The sequence below is a fragment of the Pollachius pollachius genome, assembly GCF_949987615.1.
Source record: "Pollachius pollachius genome assembly, chromosome: 12".
Lineage (NCBI taxonomy): Eukaryota > Metazoa > Chordata > Actinopteri > Gadiformes > Gadidae > Pollachius > Pollachius pollachius.
The window spans coordinates 602,527-624,869 of NC_136945.1; the positions used below are offsets into that span (position 1 = coordinate 602,527).

At 46.3% G+C, this 22,343-nt stretch overlaps 3 protein-coding genes across 6 annotated transcripts in view; all 3 read left to right on the forward strand.

Moving 5' to 3' along the window:
• The window catches only part of plxnb1b (plexin b1b), a 74,539-nt gene extending 67,394 nt beyond the window's left edge, over positions 1 to 7,145 (forward strand). The window contains exons 33-39 of the mRNA XM_079747427.1: positions 1,075 to 1,241; positions 3,653 to 3,813; positions 4,098 to 4,245; positions 4,382 to 4,446; positions 4,569 to 4,644; positions 4,758 to 4,832; positions 4,952 to 7,145. Coding sequence (XP_079603553.1) covers positions 1,075 to 1,241; positions 3,653 to 3,813; positions 4,098 to 4,245; positions 4,382 to 4,446; positions 4,569 to 4,644; positions 4,758 to 4,832; positions 4,952 to 5,056 — 797 coding nt within the window. The 3' untranslated portion in view covers positions 5,057 to 7,145. The remainder of the gene's footprint in view (positions 1 to 1,074; positions 1,242 to 3,652; positions 3,814 to 4,097; positions 4,246 to 4,381; positions 4,447 to 4,568; positions 4,645 to 4,757; positions 4,833 to 4,951) is intronic.
• Positions 7,146 to 7,371: 226 nt separating this feature from the next.
• On the forward strand, positions 7,372 to 11,509 carry LOC307084238 (putative peptidyl-tRNA hydrolase 2). The gene is made up of 7 exons (XM_079748525.1): positions 7,372 to 7,527; positions 8,116 to 8,229; positions 8,681 to 8,752; positions 8,871 to 8,945; positions 9,197 to 9,294; positions 9,660 to 9,774; positions 10,155 to 11,509. Exons 2-7 carry the CDS (start codon positions 8,122 to 8,124, stop codon positions 10,239 to 10,241), a joined length of 555 nt encoding a protein of 184 aa, XP_079604651.1. The 5' UTR covers positions 7,372 to 7,527; positions 8,116 to 8,121; the 3' UTR covers positions 10,242 to 11,509.
• Positions 11,510 to 13,444: 1,935 nt separating this feature from the next.
• setd5 (SET domain containing 5) overlaps positions 13,445 to 22,343 on the forward strand; it is a 60,401-nt gene continuing 51,502 nt past the window's right edge. For all 4 annotated transcript variants that reach the window (XM_079747755.1, XM_079747756.1, XM_079747757.1 and 1 more), the window contains exon 1: positions 13,445 to 13,851. The gene's annotated coding sequence lies outside the window, so the exon portion shown is untranslated. The remainder of the gene's footprint in view (positions 13,852 to 22,343) is intronic.

The following is a 22,343-nucleotide window of genomic DNA, read 5'->3' on the forward strand; positions in this document are numbered from 1 at the left end:
AGTGCCAGAATTCGTCAACAAACCTGCATGTGTGCAAAGAACGTTAACCCATTTGTACCGGCTGCTGTGCGGCGCAACATTGTATCTAGTAGATACAATGTTGCTCCGCGCAGCCGGTACAAATGGGTTAATGGTAAACACGCACAGATGCGTGATCCGGTCTGAATGGGTTAAATCATTGGACAAAAAGGTCTGGGGCGTTGTAAAGCGTTAAAGAAAAAGGGGGGGGGAAGCACCGGTGAAAGTAAACAATCATGGATATCCAGCGTGATATACATTGATCTGCGGACTGGTCCAACTCCTTCTCCCTCATCCTGACTCGGAATGTGTTAAATGCATCTGCATTTTTAAGTTATGTTTTCCAGCATACTTTTTACTTGCTTTTGTCGGACCGTCGGGTGGTGGCTCAACAGGGAGCAAAGAGGAGACGGAATGTCTTTTGGATATCGGACCCAAATATCCAAAAGACGTTCCGTCTCCTCTTTGCTCCATGTTGAGCAACGTCTCCGAGACCACCTCTCCGGCTGGGTCAACCTCCTTTTGATGGTTAAAAATATCACGTAATCTACAAAAATCTTATCAATGATTGATCATCAATTAATCATGCCCATCCCTAATTGTCAGTACAGTGTCTGTTCCTTATCTAAAAAGACACCAGTTTTTCCTGTTCTCTGCATCTTGGGTGGCATTTAAGAACCAAGGACTTAAACTAAGTGTAGTGCCTTTCAGAATGGTTTGCACTAAAGAAAAGAAACCCAATACTAATTTTATTTATCTGCAACATTATGTTGTATGATTACAGTGTTTCACAATAAATGTTCTCGAAATGACATACTATATTTCTCTTTTTTAAAATACATTTAGCAGTTTGGCTTACCTTAGGGTCTATGTAACCTGTTCTGAAACGGTTATTTTATGATTATATATCGTGATATATATCGTTATCGCAAGAGGCTGCAATGTATATCGCAATATGGATTTTAGGCCATATCGCCCATCTCTAATACCAACACAATCATACAGTGTTGAGTGGAGCGACGCTGGGTGTGTGATGCTTGTCGACCTTCCCGCCAGAGACCCCCATGCTGGAGGATGCAGACGAGGGGGGGGTGCGGCTGTGGCACCTGGTGAAGGCGGGCGAGGAGCCAGAGCTGCCAAAGCACCGGCGGGGCAGCCTGAGGGAGAGGGAGCGGGCCAAGGCCATCCCCGAGATATACCTGACCCGCCTGCTCTCCATGAAGGTAGGCCTCACCGGGCCGGGAGGGTAGGCCTCACTGGGCCGGGAAGGTAGGCCTCACCGGGCCGGGAAGGTAGGCCTCACCGGGCCGGGGGGGTAGGCTTCACTGGGCCGGGAAGGTAGGCTTCACTGGGCCGCGAAGGCAGGCTTCACTGGGCCGCGAAGGCAGGCTTCACTGGGCCGTGAAGGTAGACTTCACTGGGCCGGGAAGGTAGGCTTCACTGGGCCGTGAAGGTAGGCTTCACTGGGCCGGGAAGGTAGGCTTCACTGGGCCGGGAAGGCAGGCTTCACTGGGCCGGGAAGGCAGGCTTCACTGGGCCGGGAAGGTAGGCTTCACTGGGCCGGGAAGGCAGGCTTCACTGGGCCGGGAAGGCAGGCTTCACTGGGCCGGGAAGGCAGGCTTCACTGGGCCGGGAAGGCAGGCTTCACTGGGCCGGGAAGGTAGGCTTCACTGGGCCAGGAAGGTAGGCCTCACTGGGCCGTGAAGGTAGGCCTCACTGGGCCGGGAAGGTAGGCTTCACTGGGCCGGGAAGGTAGGCTTCACTGGGCCGGGAAGGTAGGCTTCACTGGGCCGGGAAGGTAGGCTTCACTGGGCCGGGAAGGTAGGCTTCACTGGGCCGGGAAGGTAGGCTTCACTGGGCCGGGAAGGTAGGCTTCACTGGGCCGGGAAGGTAGGCTTCACTGGGCCGGGAAGGTGGGCTTCACTGGGCCGGGAAGGTGGGCCTCACTGGGCCGGGAAGGCGGGCTTCACTGGGCCGGGAAGGCGGGCTTCACTGGGCCGGGAAGGCGGGCTTCACTGGGCCGGGTAGGCTTCACTGGGCCGGGAAGGTGGGCTTCACTGGGCCGGGAAGGTGGGCTTCACTGGGCCGGGAAGGTAGGCTTCACTGGGCCGCGAAGGCGGGCTTCACTGGGCCGCGAAGGCAGGCTTCACTGGGCCGCGAAGGCAGGCTTCACTGGGCCGGGAAGGCAGGCTTCACTGGGCCGGGAAGGTAGGCTTCACTGGGCCGGGAAGGTAGGCTTCACTGGGCCGGGAAGGTAGGCTTCACTGGGCCGGGAAGGTAGGCTTCACTGGGCCGGGAAGGTAGGCTTCACTGGGCCGGGAAGGTAGGCTTCACTGGGCCGGGAAGGTAGGCTTCACTGGGCCGGGAAGGTAGGCTTCACTGGGCCGGGAAGGTAGGCTTCACTGGGCCGGGAAGGCAGGCTTCACTGGGCCGCGTAGGCTTCACTGGGCCGGGAAGGTAGGCTTCACTGGGCCGGGAAGGTAGGCTTCACTGGGCCGTGAAGGTAGGCTTCACTGGGCCGTGAAAGTAGGCCTCACTGGGCCGTGAAGGTAGGCCTCACTGGGCCGTGAAGGTAGGCTTCACTGGGCCGCAAAAGTAGGCCTCACTGGGCCGGGAAGGTAGGCCTCACTGGGCCGGGAAGGTAGGCCTCACTGGGCCGTGAAGGTAGGCCTCACCGGGCCGTGAAGGTAGGCTTCACCGGGCCGGGAAGGTAGGCTTCACCGGGCCGGGAAGGTAGGCTGCACCGGGCCGGGAAGGTAGGCTTCACCGGGCCGGGAAGGTAGCCTTCACCGGGCCATGAAGGTAGGCTTTACCGGGCCATGAAGGTAGGCTTCACTGGGCCGGGAAGGTAGGCTTCACTGGGCCGTGAAGGTAGGCTTCACTGGGCCGTGAAGGTAGGCTTCACTGGGCCGTGAAGGTAGGCTTTACTGGGCCGTGAAGGTAGGCATCACTGGGCCGCGTAGGCTTCACTGGGCCATGAAGGTAGGCTTTACTGGGCCATGAAGGTAGGCTTTACTGGGCCATGAAGGTAGGCTTCACTGGGCCATGAAGGTTGGCTTTACTGGGACATGTAGGCTTTACTGGGCCATGAAGGTAGGCTTTACTGGGCCATGTAGGCTTTACTGGGCCATGAAGGTTGGCTTTGCTGGGCCATGAAGTTTGACTTTACTGGGCCATGTAGGCTTTACTGGTCCATGAAGGTTGGCTTTACTGGGGCATGTAGGCTTTACTGAGCCATGAAGGTTGGCTTTACTGGGCCGTGTAGGCTTTACTGGGCCATGTAGGGTTTACTGGGCCACTTTACGGGCTGCTCTCATGGGCTGTTGATTTTCGAAGGGACACAAACACAAAATGTTTTTTTCTTCTCCTTCTTACCTGTCCGGAATACCGTGAATAGATCAACCCAGCCTTCCGGCTTACTGTGAGCAGTCGGGGTAGCCCGGCCACCGTGTCTATTGTCTAAGATTCTCCCAAACGATTGGCTTTAAATGTGTCAATCAAACTTTGGTATGCGCGTAAGACCTACACCCACAGACATATAAACCAATCACCAATCATCTTTTCCTGATCCAAGTGGCAAACCAAAACCAAACCCAGATCATCTGAATCTGCGCTTTGTCCCGCGGTCTCACAGGGAACGCTTCAGAAGTTTGTGGACGACCTGTTCACCGTGATCCTGAGCACCAGCCGGCCTGTCCCGCTCGCCGTCAAGTACTTCTTTGACCTGCTGGACGACCAGGCGGCCCACCACGGCATCACAGACCCAGAGACCATCCACATCTGGAAGACCAACAGGTACACACCCCACCTGAGACCATCCACATCTGGAAGGCCAACAGGTACACACCCCACCTGAGACCATCCACATCTGGAAGGCCAACAGGTACACACCCCACCTGAGACCATCCACATCTGGAAGGCCAACAGGTACACACCCCACCTGAGACCATCCACATCTGGAAGACCAACAGGGACCACCTTTACCAACCCGGGACTCTGCAGGCTCTCTGCATTTCACCAAACAGTTCAATACATCACAGGTTAACCACCTTCCTTCCTGCCTGCCTCTTTCCCTCCAGCCTACCGCTGCGCTTCTGGATCAACATCGTGAAGAACCCCCAGTTCATCTTTGATGTGCAGGCCTCGGACCACGTGGACGCGGTGCTCTCTGTCATCGCACAGACCTTCATGGACTCCTGCACCGTTGCTGAACACAAGCTGGGCCGGGTGAGCTGGAGCTGGACCCCCTGGGGCTGGGGTTCACCCCTTTGGACTGAATCATAGTTGTGTTGTAAGCCGTGTGCTTATTCTCACTGTGTTCCCTCTCCTGTGTCTCCTCCTGGGCCTCCGTCCACACCACCAGGATTCACCCATCAACAAGCTGCTGTATGCCAGAGACATTCCCCGGTACAAGCAGATGGTAGAAAGGTTTGTCCGTTTGTGAATACTTATTTTGGGGCGTATTGCATGAAGCTACATTGGCATTTGTGTCGTCCCAGTCCAAAGTACAGCAGTGTTCACCGGCTGCCTGTTTTGTTCCCGCACCGCAGGTACTACGCCGACATCAGGCAGACCATCTCCGCCAGCGACCAGGAGATGAACTCTGCTCTGGCCGAACTGTCCAGGGTGAGCAGAACTGTCTTTACATAAGGGTCTCTACGTAAAAGAAACACATAGAAATGATGAACTAAGTCTATTATGAAATGAGTCTCATGCCCATGTGGTTCCCCACCTCACAGAATTACTCGGGAGAGTTGAATTACCTTGTAGCCCTCCATGAGCTCTACAAGTACATCAACAAGTACTACGACCAGGTGGGCTGCTCGTTTGTGTTTGTGTGTGTGTGTGTGTGTGTGTGTGTCCACTATAACACTTCCTTTTCCCTGGTTGGTGGAGGTTGTGCTCCTCTGACCTGTGTTGACGTCCACCTCAGATCATCACGGCCCTGGAGGAAGACCCCACGGCCCAGAAGATGCAGCTGGGCTACCGTCTGCAGCAGATCGCTGCAGCGGTTGAAAACAAGGTGACAGACCTGTGAGCCGTTGGGCTGAGCTGCAGCCCCTCCAGGATCTGGACCTGGACCTCCATTCACCACCGTCTCAGGAGCGTGCATCTGCAGGGGCCGAGAGCCCGAGAGGGAGGAGAGATACACCAACAGACGGACTTTCTGGGATGGGACTGTTGGACCGGCACTAAGGACTCTGATGCTCTCATACTAGCCCCGCCCCCATACTCTCTCACACACACGCGTGTGCGTGTTTGTGTGCGTGTTTGTGTGTGTGTGTGTGTGTGTGTGTGTGTGTGTGTGTGTGTGTGTGTGTGTGTGTGTGTGTCCTCTGTTCAGTGATGGTCATACATTTATTTTGAATTAAGAACTACTCTTTCTTTTATTTGTAACAAACATTTTGTGCTTATTTGTGTAGGATGGAAAAAAATCATTCCCTCTCCTTTTGCATTGCATTAGTGTATTTGTGTTTGGCATGTGTGTTTATGGTTTCCGATGTCTGCCTGATGTGTGTAGATGCAGTAACACACACCTTCCCCTTTTTAATCAGCCTGTGATGTCATGATGCCTTCATGGAAAACCAATGAAGGCATGAAATTTGTCCTGTTGTAACACCGTATATTTTGGAGATGTTATGGTGGGTTGATTTCCACCCCGAAAGTAAACTTGGCCATATTATTTAAGCATCTGGTCCATTACTGTTTATACAAGGTTACACAAATTGGAGAACAGAATTTTATTATTTAAAAAGACCAGTTTCTGTAGGTGAACCAGACGAGCTCCTTAACATCAATGAGGAGTTCAATGTGTTATTGCCGCTCTACCTCAACCCATGGGTTACGGCACCTCAGTAGAAGTGGTTGTACTCTTTTTTTTTTTTTTTTTTTTTTTATCTCATCCATATTGACCATTTCCATAGCCATACCAGTCCTCCTAAAATAACACAGGCTGGTATAAACATCGCCAAATGCTGGAAAATCACACACACAAACGTTGTACATTTTTTCATTAATTTCTTTTTTTAACAATGTGCCCCTTTAACATGTCGTTGAACCCGGGGTCCTTTGGCTAGCGTGTGCCTGGTTCTCAACCCCTTGTGTGAGGACCCTTGAGTGGGCCTCTGTCCTTGTTACCTTAAAGGTAAACATCACTGGAGAGGATCTTAGAGGGGAAATCAATGTTTCATGAAGGTGTTTTTATTGTGTAACTGTTTTTATCGGAGTCTTTTTAATTTTGTAAAAACATTTTCACATTCCTTTTTTTTCACAATTTCAAAGAAGAAAATGTTCTAAATGCTGTACTGCTTACGCTGTGTCCATTTCAAAACATTCTGAAGTTCCTCGCTTTGTTTGAAACGTCTCCCCGAAGATTGCCAAACTCTTGCTTTATGTGCTGGAGTGTATCTTGTATTTTAAGTTATTTTTTCTGTGATTACAAGGAGACAACACTGCTGTTATGCAGCATGTTATAGCCCAGTTTAATGGTACTATTGTTCATCTCACAACACATCTGTTCGAAATCACTTTCTTATTTGAAATTGTGATCAATTGCTGACATGAGAGAACATCCACTGTTCCGTACCAACAGAAGTCTAGCACATGTGGAGCTGATGCCTGCCAAACCTCCTGTATGCCTGATTATACCTTCTGTATGCCTGCTCATACCTCCTGTATGTCTGCCTGATGTCAAAAGCTGTGACGCACTCTTGACATTTTAGTGACCAAATAGAGATTGGCTTAATCTCTGTCCATCTAATTCATGTCCAAAGGACCCCTGATTGGGAAAAAGGTAAAAATTTGTAAAATGATATAAATGTATAATGAGCCTCTAGTGTTGCGTATGCATCTCCAAATGCTCTACAGGTGTCTCAGCCCAAGAATGTCTGAATGTTACCAATAGGTTATCACTACAGTAGGCCTATCTAACAAACATCAACTAATTTTGTAGAATTTTTTTTTTGCTGTCATATAGTTCTGAAGCCTAAAACTTTTGAGGCAGGCCATCTGAGGGAAGATTCTAACTGTTGTTAGACTGTATAAATTCAGCTATGTAGAGCAGGCTCTGCAAAGAGCAGTTTAAAGGAGTTTTCTTACCTTATGTTAATATCATTGTACATAATGGTTTAATAATGTTACTGTAGTGATATAACATGTTTAATAAAAGCGAAATTTGTCGAAGGCGATGTAATAAAGTATTCATGAAACAAAATCTGTTTCAATCGGTGTTTAATGTGGCGAATGTGCGTTTGGGTCGGGAACTTAGGTCTCGATGAGATGTGTTCAGGGCTGCATTGACGCACGGAACGGAAACTACTAGGCATCTAACAATGATGGTATCCGGTAGGGAAATCACAATTTGATTGCCAAAATGGAGTAAGCACTGTCATCCTCCAGTGGACTGTACTCGTTTAGAGATCTGAACGTGCTGTCGCCATAGGAGCACTTTGAGAAGATCTGTGTTTGGTGTTGGAGGATTCCTGCTAGCACGTTAGCTGCCTAGCTCAGGTAGAATCTACCTCCATTTCTACAGCTACCTAGCATAGCCTCAGCTACCTAGCATAGCCTCCGCTACCTAGCATAGCCTCCGCTACCCAGCTTAGCCTCAGCTACCTAGCTTAGCCTCCGCTACCTAGCATAGCCTCCGCTACCTAGCATAGCCTCCGCTACCTCCTAGCATAGGCTCCGCTACCTCCTAGCATAGCCTCCGCTACTCCCACTACCTCCCCATCAGCTAGGAAACAGAGGTGCTAAAGGTGGTGAACTACTAAGATGTACTTGTTTTGAGCCCCAGTGGATCTTGAGTATCGTCCTATGTTATACTACTATACTTCTGGCCTTGGGAGTCGAGACATAACGTTACTATTGCAGTAGATGTGCTTGAATGTGTCGTGTTGGGTAATTACATTTAACTCAAGGAAGCATAAGTCGTCAGTTCGTATTTTAATGTTCCGCTCTAAGGCAGATGTACGCCCTATACCTGTATTAAAAAACTTTCATTCGATATAAATGCATTATTATACTGAGTGTTTGCTGGTTTCTGGTTTATGCTGTCATTACCGTTAAGTAATGATGTGTTGTTTTTGTATTCCACAGCCCAGCATGGAGCCCTTGGAGCCATCAGGCCCTGATGCCGGCGCTCAGGAGGTCAACCCAGTCTACCTGCAGCAGCTCCGGGAACTGGACATCCCCGAGGAGGCCGCCAAGCAGGTGAGAAGACCCCGGTATGAGGATTCAGATCCTAGTCTCCCTAATGCCGGGCCATGGACATAATATTCTGTAATTGGACCATCTACATAAAATGTTCCAAAACGGGAATAATAAATTAATAATAATAATACATGTTTCAATTCACTGTTGGAGATATAGCATGGAGTAAATGGCTTTATTTAAATGTTTTTTTTTGGGAAAGATGCATGAATGAATGCCTTACAATCTTAATAAATGGGCAGGCACCTTTGACGGTAGCGTTTTATTACAAAGTATTGGTGTTTTCATCTGCAAAGATTTGCCATGCAAAAACGCATTTAAAACTGAAAAAAAGTGTTTATTTACCAGGCCAGGCGATTGTAATCCCAGCGGGCCAGTGGCTTCTTCCCATACCTGTTCTTCTCATTGTGCTGTAGATGGGTTTAACTTGAATGTGTTTTCTTCTTCCTAGGCCCTTCTGCACACCAGAAACGTGTCTGCCGAGGAGGCAGCCATGTACTACTTCAACAAGCTGGAGAACGAGGTGCCCTTACCATAGCCTTAGTCCCCGCAGGTTCACCATGTGGCACGGGTAACACTGGGCCGGCTCCAACCGCTGCTGAGCCCTTCTCCTCCCCTCTTGTGTCTGTTTGGTCTCCCAGGAGGAGGGCGATGATGACCTGGCGTTCAAGATGGTGTTCGTAGTGAACATGGACCTCGCCATGGGCGTGGGAAAGGTCAGTCCTGCTGGATGCTGAGCGGGAGCTTACTGTAGTGGAAGGCTCTGTGTTTGATGGCCAAACCAACACAGAAGGGCTCACTTTTATTTATTTTCCTTTGGTTTTGATGTTGCTTGTATATCTATTATAGGGTTGGTAAGAGAAGACCCCATACTTGCGGATACCAAATTCAAATTGAACTTTTTGTATCTGCATCATGACAGCAGGGAGTAGGGATTGCAGTTGTTTCTTTGTGTGGTGTTCCTCAGGTAGCGGCCCAGGTGGGCCATGCAGCTGTTGGTCTGTATCAGGCTATGCAAGGCAAGAACAGCTGGAGGGAGATGGCATGGAAATGGGACCATAGTGGGTAAGAATGATGTGTAACTGTTAGAAATCTGAAAGTTATAGCTATAGATAGATATTTATTTATGTGTTTTATTCCAAGAGGATATATATGTCGATGTTTGCTCTTCAGTCTTTTGAAGTGGATTTAGGGCTTGGCGATTTGGCCCAGCCAAATAAAAAAAAATGCTAATTAAATAGATTAAATAGAAAAAATCATACAGTAACACCGAGTAAAGCACTCACCTAAAGAGACATTCCCACCAGTGCAAACACGTTAATCGAATCAAGAAGGCTGTTGACTCCACGCCCTAAGTGGATTTTTTTGGGCTCATTGTTGTTTTTCAGAAATGTCCAATTGGTTAAGTCTGTCCTTATTGTTTATCCCAGGGCCAAGAAAGTGGTGGTCCAAGGCACCAACATGGCTCACTTGTTGGAGCTGCAGGCCCTGGCCATGAGCCTCAGCCTGCCTACTTACCTGGTGCAGGATGCAGGGCTTACCCAGGTGAGTGACCACTGCGCCTTTTAGGCCGCGTCCAAAAACGCATGAAACATGTATTGGCATCTAGCCTCTGAGGGTCCTGCTGTTTTCTTATAGAGCACAGAGAGAGTAAGAAAAGTTTATCACTTGCGTCATAAATGGTTCCAGGATTTGTGTTATCCGTTGGTCCGATTTGGAAAAATGACATTGGTCCAGGCTCCTACAGTTAACACGTTTATGTCTTTTGTGTCTTAAAAAGTATGACGTTAAAATCGTTTTTTCGTTTTTTAAGTGTATTTTACTGTTAACTTAAAAGAAGTCATAAAAATGTGTCCTAAATAAAGAAAATGCATACTACATAATACATTATTTCCAAGGCCGTTAAACTTTAATGTTTTGGGCAGGTGGAGTCCGGATCACGCACTGTCCTGGCCATAATGGGCGAGGATGAGATGGTCAATAATGTTACTGGGAGTTTGAAACTGCTCTAAGGAATTGGCTACCCTCTGTGGAACTGCATAGCTATATGCAGTGCTACACCCGCGACCAGCAGAGGGCAGCATTCGCAAGAAGAAGGGTATGTTTCGCAGACGAAGGCGCTGCGTCAACAAGACATTTCCCAACACCAGACCACCCAAAACGCAACCATTTTTGTGTTAGCTGCTTGCCCGACCCACAATATGTAAACGTTTAGAAGGCACATAGAAATTAATTGGGCCCCCTACAAAAAAGCAATGATAACGCCACAGGAAGTTGTTACTTTTCCTGTCACAATGTATCGTTGTCACATGGTGGCCCCAGAGCCATCTTTAGATAACATTATATGCTAATGCATATCATAATCTAGGAAATGCCTCAGATGAGTTCAACCACTGCAGCCTAAAGAAGGGTGACGATATAATCTGGAAGTAAGATTGTTTGCATTGGAACTTTGCATGCTCTGGCACACAATTGTCGATTGTCGAAGGGTTACAGAAAAAAAAGTCTTATGTGTTAATATAATCCACACCATCTTGTCTAGTGTTACAGCTGATGAAAGCTCATTCAAGCTTCATGAAATAAATGCTAGAATAAGGGTATGACATATTAACCCCACAAAGAGGGTAATTTTTGATGTTTAAAATGTATATGGTATGCAATGGTTTGCCCAAAGATTTGTGCCCCATAGAAATGGTCACGTTGTTTAAAATGCTGTGTTTCTGTTTACATATCTGTTACGGCCATATATTGTATATGTGATGTGCTGTCCTTGATGTTCTGTACAGTAGCTGGGCCCACATTTAATTTTGTCTGGTATAGTTGATTTACTTTCCTATATTTGCAGGACCACATATTGGCCTACTGAAAAAAAAAGAAGCTAGAAAAATGTTGTCCTGCATTGGATGGATTATTATTGTGGATAATGGTTTACACTTGTTTGTCCGCATCGCTTCAGACTTGAGCAAACAAGATGCAGAATGTGTTGTCACTTGAGTGATTAACAGAGTACATGTATTGCTCCATAATGGCATGGAAAAATGTATGTCTGTTCTGTCTGACAACAAAGGGAAACGATATTCAGTGTTGGACGGTGTTAAACCGATTTGACATTAAACATGGCACCCATGCATGCGGTATAAGACGCTTTGAAAACCTAAATGTTCATCCTCGTATGTAGGCTCCACACTAAAACACTGACTACCCTGTGTAATAGCAACCTATTATTTAAGTTTTTTTTGCAGAAGACTGACTATTAAATACAGCAATTAAAACATTCAAACTGAGTGATGTTTTCCAAATCCAACATTAACCAGTTAATGGTTAATGTTAGTTCATTTCAGGAGATTAAGGAACGGTGTATAATGATGAGGTTGGCCTTATATGACTAGGTACGAGGTAGGCCTTAAATGACTAGGTAGGCCTTATGGTGTGTTCCTGAATTCTCGGACACCAGCCTTCTGAGTCCGAAGCTCGAAAATCTCCCAGCTTTCTTGCGACATTTCTCTGAGGCACGCCTCTTTTTGTCTTCATCTCTCGGAACTCTGATAGCAGACCGAGAGCAGCGATGACGCTCTCAACAAAAATTGCTGCGACCGTGAAGATATGTATTTTCTTTGTATTTGTACCACGTTTGTCATTTAAATGTCGATTTTAAATGCTCTTACACACTTGATTACATTGCTACTTTATTCCATTCACCAATTTGTGCATTGCACGGTCTTGCTGTGCGTGCAATACAATGTAAAGTTGCGTTTGTTTTCGGGCTGGTTTGCTGAAGAGGCTAATGTAGCCACCAATAAACAACGACTAGCCAATTTCATGACACAATCACAAAGATGAACGGGAATGCTATAAATTCTCCGAGACCGGAAATGACGTTGCAACTCGGAAGACTGGCGTCCGAGGATCCGGGAAACCACCATTATACGACTAGGTACGAGGTAGGCCTTATATGAATAGGTAGGCCTTAAATTACTATGTAGACCTTAAACGACGAAGTAGGCCTTATATTTCTGAAGCTACGCTGCGACCACGGGCCCACTGTGGTAAGGAGAGACGGCCATGACGGATCGCTTTGAATCATGCGACCCTTCCAGAACCTGCTGCTAGACCATAAACCTCTGCTTTATCTAAATTCAAGCGGCTCTAGACCTGGGAATGTGTGTAAAGACCCCATCGCATCTCTTGTCTCTGGGGGCTCTAGCAAACCTACGTTTAGGGCCTAGCGTCTGTTCATCTTATTATATATAAGTGATAATCCATAAGGTATTTATTTTTATGAACCTTTATCAGACATAATACAGCAAATTTACAATGCGGCTATCTTCTTCGTCAGAACACCGCAACAAATGACGTTGACCACCTCAGCAAATCACAACCCGGCTCCCAGGTCCCGTGACCTGACAAGAATCCAATCACGCTTCAAGCCAATATATGACGTTAACCTGATCAAAAATATTAATATAAAAAAGCTAGCAACATTTGAACACCTCAAAGCTACAGCTATTCTTCTTAGCCTGTTAAAGTTAAAGTTGACGCTTCCGCTTCCCAACGCGTATTTGTTGATTAATATCCTCGAATGCAAATTTTGGGAAGGAGTGAGTAAACGAGGAGGGACCTTCATGAAAAGATGTAACCTACTGGTCATTTCCCCTGCCCCATCCCTTACCAGACCAAACAGGAGCGTCCCCTCCTACTCCCTTCATTCTACTGGGCCTGGCCCGTGTCCCTGGAACCGGGCCCCAGAGACCCCGTGTAGCTGACGTCTGCCACTACAGAATCTTCCATATAGATAATACAACCTCAAATTAAAACAAAAACATTATTCCACTACTGAGATAAAATTAGTTCCAGGGTAATTGCATTTAATAACGACATTCCCAAAACGTGAAACAAATCCATATACAATTACTTCCGAACGCATCCACACTCTACTGCTCTCCTCCTCCAAATGGCTCAAACACACGTACTGCGAAGGACACGAAGCTCCGCTTCATAAGGCGCCCGCCCCTCTTCGTAGACTACCAACACATTCAGTTGCCTAGCGGACCAATGACGTTCCTTACTTTTTATTTGACTTATTACCAACACACCTCTGACCAATGGGATGCGAGGGGTATGATATCCGCGCAACGCCCACCCACCAAAGAAGCCCCTGCTTGGTCACCGGGAAACCCCGTGGCTTGGTTGTGTGTCAGTTTGGTTGGACCCGCGGTCGATGCCGGTGAGGAGGGGGATGGGCGCCGACGCAAACGTAAGGACCCGAGAAAGAGTCAGAGCCCTGAACACATAGAGCAGCATATACCCTTAATAATACCGACTGTATATATACCAAACACTAACATACATGGATCAGGCAACCGGGACCTATAACAGACACTCAATGGATTAACTGTACCTGACTGGGACAGGGGATTTAACTTTATGGCCATGCGTGGAAGACATTGAGAAGTTTGTTTCCTACCCCTGGAGAGGGAGCTACTTTTAAAGGCAAGGGATATAGGAGACACCGAGGTCGAGCCACGGGCCTGCGGGGCTGGAGCATTGATGTTGGAATACCCGAAGGCTCCTCTGGCTGTTGATTCGATTAACGTGTTTGCACTGGTGGGAATGCCTCTTTAGGTGAGTGCTTTACTCTGTGTTACTATATGTTTATACCACTTATATGTCACCTTTAACATATATACAAGATACCATCCCTGTTGTGAAGTAAGCCAGCTAAACACTAGCTAGCTAGGTGACTTCATGTACGTTCTTCAGCCAGTACCCTGGGCTCGTCCTTCCTATGTTGGATAATAATGTTCCTGTAGGACACCAGGCTGCAGTGGCTCTCTGAATTGATCTTCGATTGGTTTCTGATCAGCTCCTCGTGTGATGTTTTCCAGTCCTTGTTGCTCCAGCCATGAACTAGCTAAATACTCCTAATTGTTTCCATGTCGGCTCCTATTCCTCCTAAGCTTATTACGCTATTATGCAACTGTTTTCTGGAGTTTCATTGAAGAAGTTTATCAGTTGAAGGTAATATTCCCTCATTATTTCTCAGGGTTAGGGCTAACACAAGGAATGACCCTGTCTAACGTCTTTCCGCCTCCTCTATTTTAAGTGTTTGTCTCGGTGCTGTTCATGTAACTCAACGTTACAGCTGTTTTTTCTTTTTTTTGGGGGAGGGGGGGAGGGGGGGGTTGATCAACTATAGCATGCCCAGCGTATACAGTTGGGCTATTTAACATGAGTGCTCGATATGAGGCTCACATAAGATGGTTATCTTGACAATAAATGGATCAGAATCGACATGAACTTCTGTGATTAGCTAGTAGCATAAGGCCAGGTAACAATCCGCTGGATCAGAAGGTTGGGACTGAATGTGGTTCACTATTGGGTTAGTAAAGAGCAGCCTTATTCAACCCCCCCAGCCCCACAACATGCTAGCAGACGTGGGCTAGTAAAGAGCAGGCTTATTCAGCTCAATCCATACAACATGCTAGCAGACTTATGTTAGTAAAGCCCAGCCTTATTCAGGTCAGTCAACACATGTTAGCAGACTTAGGTTAGTCAAGCCCAGCCCTATTCAGCTCGATCAACACAACATGTTAGCAGACATGGGGCTAACTTTTTGGATGTTTCCATGTAATTGTAACACGATGGAGGCAGTTTCATAACACATCATTGTACGACTTGGTTAGTGGACTGATGCGTTTATTTATGACTTGCATACAAAATAGAAAATACAATTGTTCTACATAGAATATTTGCACCGTGTAAGTGAGGCTACTGTTTACAACAAGATCCATCTGGCAGTGGCGAAACACTGGACTTCTGCTGGCGAGGAGAGCGAATGAAACGCTGTGTTTTAGTGTGGGATCAATGAGAGCAGATCTCCTGAGTAGTGACTTGCTATTCTCCACCTCCCAACCCCCACCTCTGGCGCTCAACATCAGTGTTTGGTTCTTCCTTTTTTAGCCTCCATCTTTTATTTGAACGTGTGAATAACTGACATTGTTTCTCGAGAATATCCCGATGCAGACATGTTAAGAGCACAGCCCTACACCAATTTACTGTATTTTGTTATTTATACATGTAGCAAAACGCAGAAGAGGTATTTCCTGTTTCGTGTAAGAAGTTTAAATTCATTGCTACATCTTTAAAACGTGTTGGTGTTTTGGAATCTTCTCCCGTCCGTTAGTGGTGGAATTCACCCACACCTTTACCGCACTAATGGCCGCCTGCGCTGTGTTCGCATTGCTGAGCTCAGACCCAGCGTCCTCCGCCCGGGACGAGGAGGGAGACGTGTTGTTCTCTGCCTGGCTGACTGTGCGACGACCTCCACACGACGGACTCTTTCTGTCCGACTTATGTCTGACGTGTCAATAGTGTTATTTCCCAGCGAGCTCGAATCCCACACATTCAGGAAGCTGGTCACATTTCGTCGACCGTTTTCTTATTTGGCAAATGTAATACGTTTGTGTTATTGTAGACACAAGTTTGATACGTGTTCATTGTTGCGATGTTTAGACGATCTACAGGAATCGTCTAAACATGCTGAACAGTAATATCAGCGCATTTTCGTTTCTTCTGCGTTTCTGTAGTTTCGACCTGCTGAAGTGTGAAAGAGGTCTGCCGGTACGAAAGGTGGATCCCCTGGATTCTGCATGTAGCCATATGTGATTAAGCCAGTATGTTTTTCATTGGTTAGAACCCACATTCTTCGAATATGTTTTACATCTTTTAATAGCCTCTGTGCACTGCAGCCTGCCAACTTGGCCAACAGAACCCCCCCACCCAGTTCCCCAACCCCCCCTGCCTGACCCCTCTTGTTATCTAGAACAAACGCTGGGCTCTTTACCAGAGACAAAGACAAGTACACAGTCCTCTCTAAGAAATGCTAGGAGAATTTGGGACATGGGCAGGGCACACAATGCTGAGCTTTCTTACTCAGCCCAACTTGCTATACCCTGGGAAAAGATCGTCAATGCAGTGTGAGGCTAGTTGGGCTTTGCTTTTTTTTACTTCCTCCACTCATTGAAAAAAAAAAGAGAGAAAATAAAGGCAAAAAACAGCAGCCAAACAAACCTGTTTTTTTTATCTAGGTTAAGGGGTGAGGGAATATCTAAAACAGCAGCCAAACAAACCTGTTAGTTACCTAGGTTAAAGGGTTAGTGAACATCCAGGGGTTGAGCTTGAGTCTAAATGGCTAGGGGTTCCTCCTGTCCCTTATATCCGGGCCTCTCACAAATAAAAAATCAAAGGAATCTGCAGACAAGTCCTGTTTGTCTGGCCTGGTTCTGTTGCTAAGGAAAGATTCTTAGTCCCTCTGGCTCTCTTGATCTCTCACACACATGTATGTACGATCACTAGTTAGGAAATACCCATTGCATTGATCCAGTTTTGGTTCATTTTGTTTAGCCAAATCATTAGAGACCTGATACCAATTACTGAGTGTGTTGCAACACAGGCCTTAAATGTGTGTATGTGCGTGAGCACCTCCTGGGGAGGAAATGAAGCAGGATGCTGGCCCGTTTCCAGATGAGGAAGACAGGATTTTAGCTGGCCACAGACAGTTTTGAAGAGGTGGAGTGAGACCGTTTTGGAGAGGGATTGCTGTTAGCAATGGGAAGAGGAGAAAGCTGCCCTGTTTGGCTCTTTCCCATTTGCATGCTGATGCCATGCTGTATCATTACCCAGGATAAGCAGGTGTACCTATTGACATGTTAATTGGGATGGTTTTGGTGTGGGCGTGTGTGCTGTGATTATGCAAGTCTTAAAAATAACGTCACAAATCCACAATTATGAGGCTAAGGACCAAATGACAAAATAATATTGAAACATATTTTTGATTCATTGGGTATTATTTAACTTCCCTTAATATTGTTATTGGTTGACATTGTTGACGATATATTTAAGCCCTTTAGATTTGTCTGAAAGGTTGCTCTTAGTGTCTTTGAGTATTGGTAATGACCAGGAGTGTGTCTGTGGTGGGGGGGAGGGTTCTAGGACTTTGTATTTCTATTTGCATATTTGAAAAACCATCTTGATCCCAGCTTCTACCTTCTGCATTTGTGTCGTGCTTGTCTTCTTGCACAATGAGGTTAAAAAACAAGCTAGTGTGTGACGCCCGTCCCTCTGCCTGATTTCTATTGGCCTGGGCATGCTGGAGTGGGTCCAATGGGGCGCGTCGGTTCCTCGGCACTGCCTCAGCGCTCAGGGAGCCGTGTTGCAGGGTGCTCTGCAGGCTTATTCTTTATGTGCCGAACAGCAAGGCTTCTTGGGAGAATAATGTAGAAGGAGGAGGCTGGGAAAAAGAAACGCTGGGGCAGAGAGGGACAGACGAGCTACGTAATAAGCTCCTCTCTGCCTTAGTCTTTTTCTCATACTTCCATGTTCTCTCCTTGGTTTCATGGTGTAGTGGGAGCTACACTCTATCTTTTGCTTAGAAAAAGAATGATCCAAATAAAATGGCTTTCTTTACCTAAACATATGGAAGCCATTTTAGGTTTAGCCTCTCGCTCTCCGTCCACCTCATACATAAACAAGCACATTGCCAATATGCACCCAGGGTCAGGTAGAACCCAGTCAGAAATGCTATTGGCATAATACGCGTGTTTGCTCAAAGGGTGTTGTCAGTTGGAGGAAAAGAGAAAGTAGTTGAGGGAGAGAAAAGCAAATGAAGGGGAGCAAATGAGGAATAGTGGTGAAAAGAACTACTCAGCCATTTTGTCCGGCTCAACACCTATCCCTTTCACATCTCCATGTTAAGTTGTTGGTTTTTTTTAACATGAAACTAAAATGTTGTACAAGAAAACTTATAGCGATATTGTGACAAAGGCAGTGTACATTATTTATTAGATATAAAAAAAATGCAGTATATTCAGAAAATCCCCATCCTGAGCTTATTTGCATTGTAGCATAGGTCAGGGTGAGGTCTCTTTAGAGATTCTAACGTCTAAAATATATTAAATATTTTCAGTTTATATTTCTCACGCCTAAAATGCTGCATTCTTTAATTGCCTTTAGCTAGAAAATATATATCTGGCTAACATATCAAAACAATTTCTTGGACGGTAGACTTTTTCACATCCAGGACCGAATTCAAAAAGTAAACATAGGACCCTGCTGCAGTAAGTGAATGATGTAGGAATTCAAACTGATAACCGTGTGTGTGCATGTTTAAAGGATTGGGTGTGACTGATCAAACACTAGAGCACAGCATACATCTCTAGCTTGAATGTGGAGGCAGGGCAGGGCCTTATGTCTCTGTCTTGCGCTTGCACTCGTCAGGCAAAAGGAGGAAATGGAAATGTTATGTAAATGTGTTTTGTCATGCAGCGACGGATCACGGGGCGAGAGAGGCAGAGGTCTGTTGGGCCAAAAGTGTAAGCTTGGCATTTCTCAAAAAAGATATTGCTTATCTTGAAAAGTCTAGCTTCTACCTATTTAGCTGTAATAATCTCCAACCCTAGATCTCTTTTCAAACAGAAACCGTTTTTCAAATGTACACATAAGTAATTCAAGTGTTGTTTTTGTCTTACCCACATTTCCTGTACGGGCAGTCATGCCTCCTTTTCCAGGATATGAACATAGCTAATGGTACGTATTAAAACAGAGGACATGGTTAAGTTTAGCTTTAAGATTAGAGGCTAATTCTCATTGCTAGACATCCCCTGGCGGGAACAGTCTGGGGAAAGCCATAGATGTATAAATAGACACTGAGACAAAGACGGCTGCTTCCACATATCTATGGCTTTGCTCTGTGATGCAACACAACGAGAGAGAGGGAGAGAGGGATAAAGATGGTTACCATTATGTATGCAGTTCTATGTTTTGCATGCGGATCCCTATAATTCCTAGTCATGTTCAGTCAACTATAGTAGCAGCGTAAGACATTTTTTGGTAAGAACTGAGCCACTGCATTAATTGCATAATTGTCTTAGTGTCTATTGAATGTCTGATTGTCCTTTTCCATTACACTTCCAAAAGGGTAATAAGTCATTAAATTGCAAAAGAATCAGCAAAATTTAAAAGAGAAATTGATGCCATTTTATTCCAAAAAGCAACATTACAGCACTAATTTATCATCAGCGTTTGGCTGGATGGAGAAGTTTGCAGCCTAACAGTGGCTGTATTGTTTCGAATAGTTATTGAAGCAAATGTTGTGCCTATTGCTTATTTCAGTGTAGTCCAGAGACGCAGCAAGCCAGATAGGGCTGGTCAGGTTTCGTCCCCACCCACATGCTCATCCACTTCTAGGTTACTGGTCGCCTCCCACACACACTGGCTGGTTTGTTTGCTGTGGAACAAATGATTGATTTTTGTGTCCTGCTGGCCCTTCTGTCGACCTCTCTTTCTCTCTCTGGCTCTCTTTCCCCCCCCCTTGCCCCCAACCCTCCCGGAACCCAGCCCTTTGTCCCCCATTGTGTGGCTTTCATCCCCGTCCTGGTCCTGGTCCATTCAAGCAGCTGGACATTGTTGTGTTAATGCAAGGCTGCGGCTCTCCCAGTCGTCAGGAGGGAGCTCGCCATGTCTGCTGCTCGACACGGAGAGCGCTGCTCTGCATCCATGCCAACCACTTCCGGCTAGACCTGCTGCTTCAAACTGTGTTCAGGTCTCCTCTTTCTGCTTCTTCTGTGTAATTAAAATGGCCTGCAACTCAGTCTGGTCTGGTTTGGATTCGAGCTGTGTATTTCCTTGTCGGCCTCGCTAGAGAAATATCTGCTGCAGATGGTGGAATTCAGGTGGGTTGGACTAGAGGGAGAGATGCAGTGGTCAGGCTGGATAGACCAGACAGCTGTAAGTCATGTGATTATTTGAGCAGGCAGCCCATGCCAGTAAGACAATTTCTGCTATGTTACTATTGGAGTGGGTCATGCAACCACATTCTAGGGTATGTAACTACACCGACATCCATTAGATATGCCCACACTAGGCTTCTGCCATGTCCACTGTGGGACTCTTTGTTTGAGTGGGCCATGCAACCACATTATAGTATAGGGCTGTGGATAGGGACAAAACCTATCACCATATCACCATACCATCTCATATCTCCATAACGATTTATATCATGATATGAGTCATTTCATATCTCGAAAAACCGATGTATATCATGATATGGGTCATATCATATCTCCATAACGATATGGGTCATTTGTAACTCCATTATTGACATATCACGATATGTCAATTCCCAGAATAACCACATGCATCGTGACTTTTTAATAATCCGGTTTCACTTTCTCTTTTATCCTTTTGTTTGGAAGTGACGTTGAGCAGAACTGTTAGTTTCAAGTCTAAGAAATAGAAGAGGTGAAAAGTATATGAAAATAAAGTAAACATCAATCCGTTTCATAAATATTAAAAAAAAAATCTTCTAGAAGAAGGGGAGGGGGCGTGTTACGACTCACGAGCAATAGCAACTTTGTGATTGTTAGTACCGTCGTTGTGTATGAGCACTTTAACGAGCGGTATTCTACATGAAAGGCTCCACACAAAGTGGAGTTAGACTGAGCTTAACCCCCACTGGGACACGGACATCAGAATGAAGCGCTGCTCAGACACAGCCGTCTACATACATCGCCGAACCCTCATCAACAACCAACAGATCTGAGCAGCACCCTGGAATAGAGAGAGAACCTTGAATAGCTTAAAAAATCCTATACGTGAACCATGTAAACATTTTTTCAGTGTATTATAAACAACTTTTATTGTTAAGCAGGCACCAAGTGTAAATAAATATGGGGGGAGCTGCTTGTGAGGCAAAATGTAGTGTGTACGAAACAGCCAATGTGTAACAGCGCCATCAATTCCACAGCACGGACCGTAATCGCAGAATGGTCTGTGCTCGTTGTGAGTACGCAAGTTTGGTCGCGCAGATTTCAAAACACTCGCTCAAGTGTTTTGAAGAATACCTGTGGAGGAGGGGCTATCTTGTGAACGCCAACTTTTCTTTCCGCCAGTTCATTCTCAACCATGGTCGAGATAACCACCAAGGCGAGTGATATTATAGAGCTCCGGGAATCCTCATCCGCAACAATCACTGTCTCCTCCGTTTTGCAGTTCAATCTGGACTTCAGGGAGTGAACACGAATAGGCTGACACGACAAAGCATCATGTGAAATTTGCGAGGAAAGCGCGAATAGTTCATCTTGAGCTACGGTTTCGGGCGAATAGAATTACACAAAGATCGCGTTATTCTTCCATTTGCGCCGCCTGCTTGGCCGGTGGATCTATTCATACAACTTTGTATGTATTGGCGCCATGCCTTTTTTGTTGTCAACCCACGTCTCATGCGGCCATTTGATGCTTCCATGGGAAATAGGATAGATAAAGAAACAAATCATGGGATTTTATTAATTGAGATTGGAACCTTCAAACCTTTATCGATCATCGATAAAATTAAAGATCAATTATCGATTTCTCATTATTTTTCTAAAGGCTATATAAAATACTCCCTGTTGGTAGAAAATTACAAACACTGCATGTATTTCTCAATGATGCCTATGCAGTAGAGATGCGTGGTGGGCGGTCATACCCACGGACACCGCAGATAATCCGCGGGGCGGGTGGATGAATTGTGGGCGGGTCGTGGTTGAAATAAATAAATAATAAGTAGGTTAACATATTGACTAGATCTAAACAGGAGCATTTGTGCCAGGCAGGCACACAGCAAATTGACAAATTTGATGTATATTTTCGTACGGAATCTCCCTGCTTCTGAAATGCATGAACATCTCCGCCCAGCACTCGTCCGCTGGTTTACATCAGCATTCCACTGTGCGACCATCACTCAGTGCGTGTACATGGGACAGCTAGATCGGGTTAAGCCATATACCGATGTTTTCAGTAGACGGCTGTCAGTTCACTTTGAATCCATGTCCTTTCTCCGACGCTCCATTGGTCCGACCTCTCGGTTGTAGGCGGGCTTCTCCGGCGGCGGAGCAGTGGGAGGAGTCCAGCCGGAGGAGTCCGCAGAAGACCTAGAGGTCGGACCAATGGAGCGTCTGAGTAATGACATGGACCCCAGGTGAACTGACAGCTGTCCCGCATACGGCAACAGCCCCTTTCTCCTCCATGTAGCGTTTCAATCTGGACTTCAGAGAGTCCAAGCTGAAGTTCCTTTCCCC

Excerpts from the sequence above, each read along its gene's own strand:
- LOC307084238 (XM_079748525.1), top strand. The coding sequence starts at position 8,122 with ATGGAGCCCTTGGAGCCATCAGGCCCTGATGCCGGCGCTCAGGAGGTC. Across the intron at positions 8,230-8,680 it reads CCGAGGAGGCCGCCAAGCAG|GCCCTTCTGCACACCAGAAA; the intron begins GTGAGAAGACCC and ends TCTTCTTCCTAG. Across the intron at positions 9,295-9,659 it reads TGGAAATGGGACCATAGTGG|GGCCAAGAAAGTGGTGGTCC; the intron begins GTAAGAATGATG and ends TGTTTATCCCAG.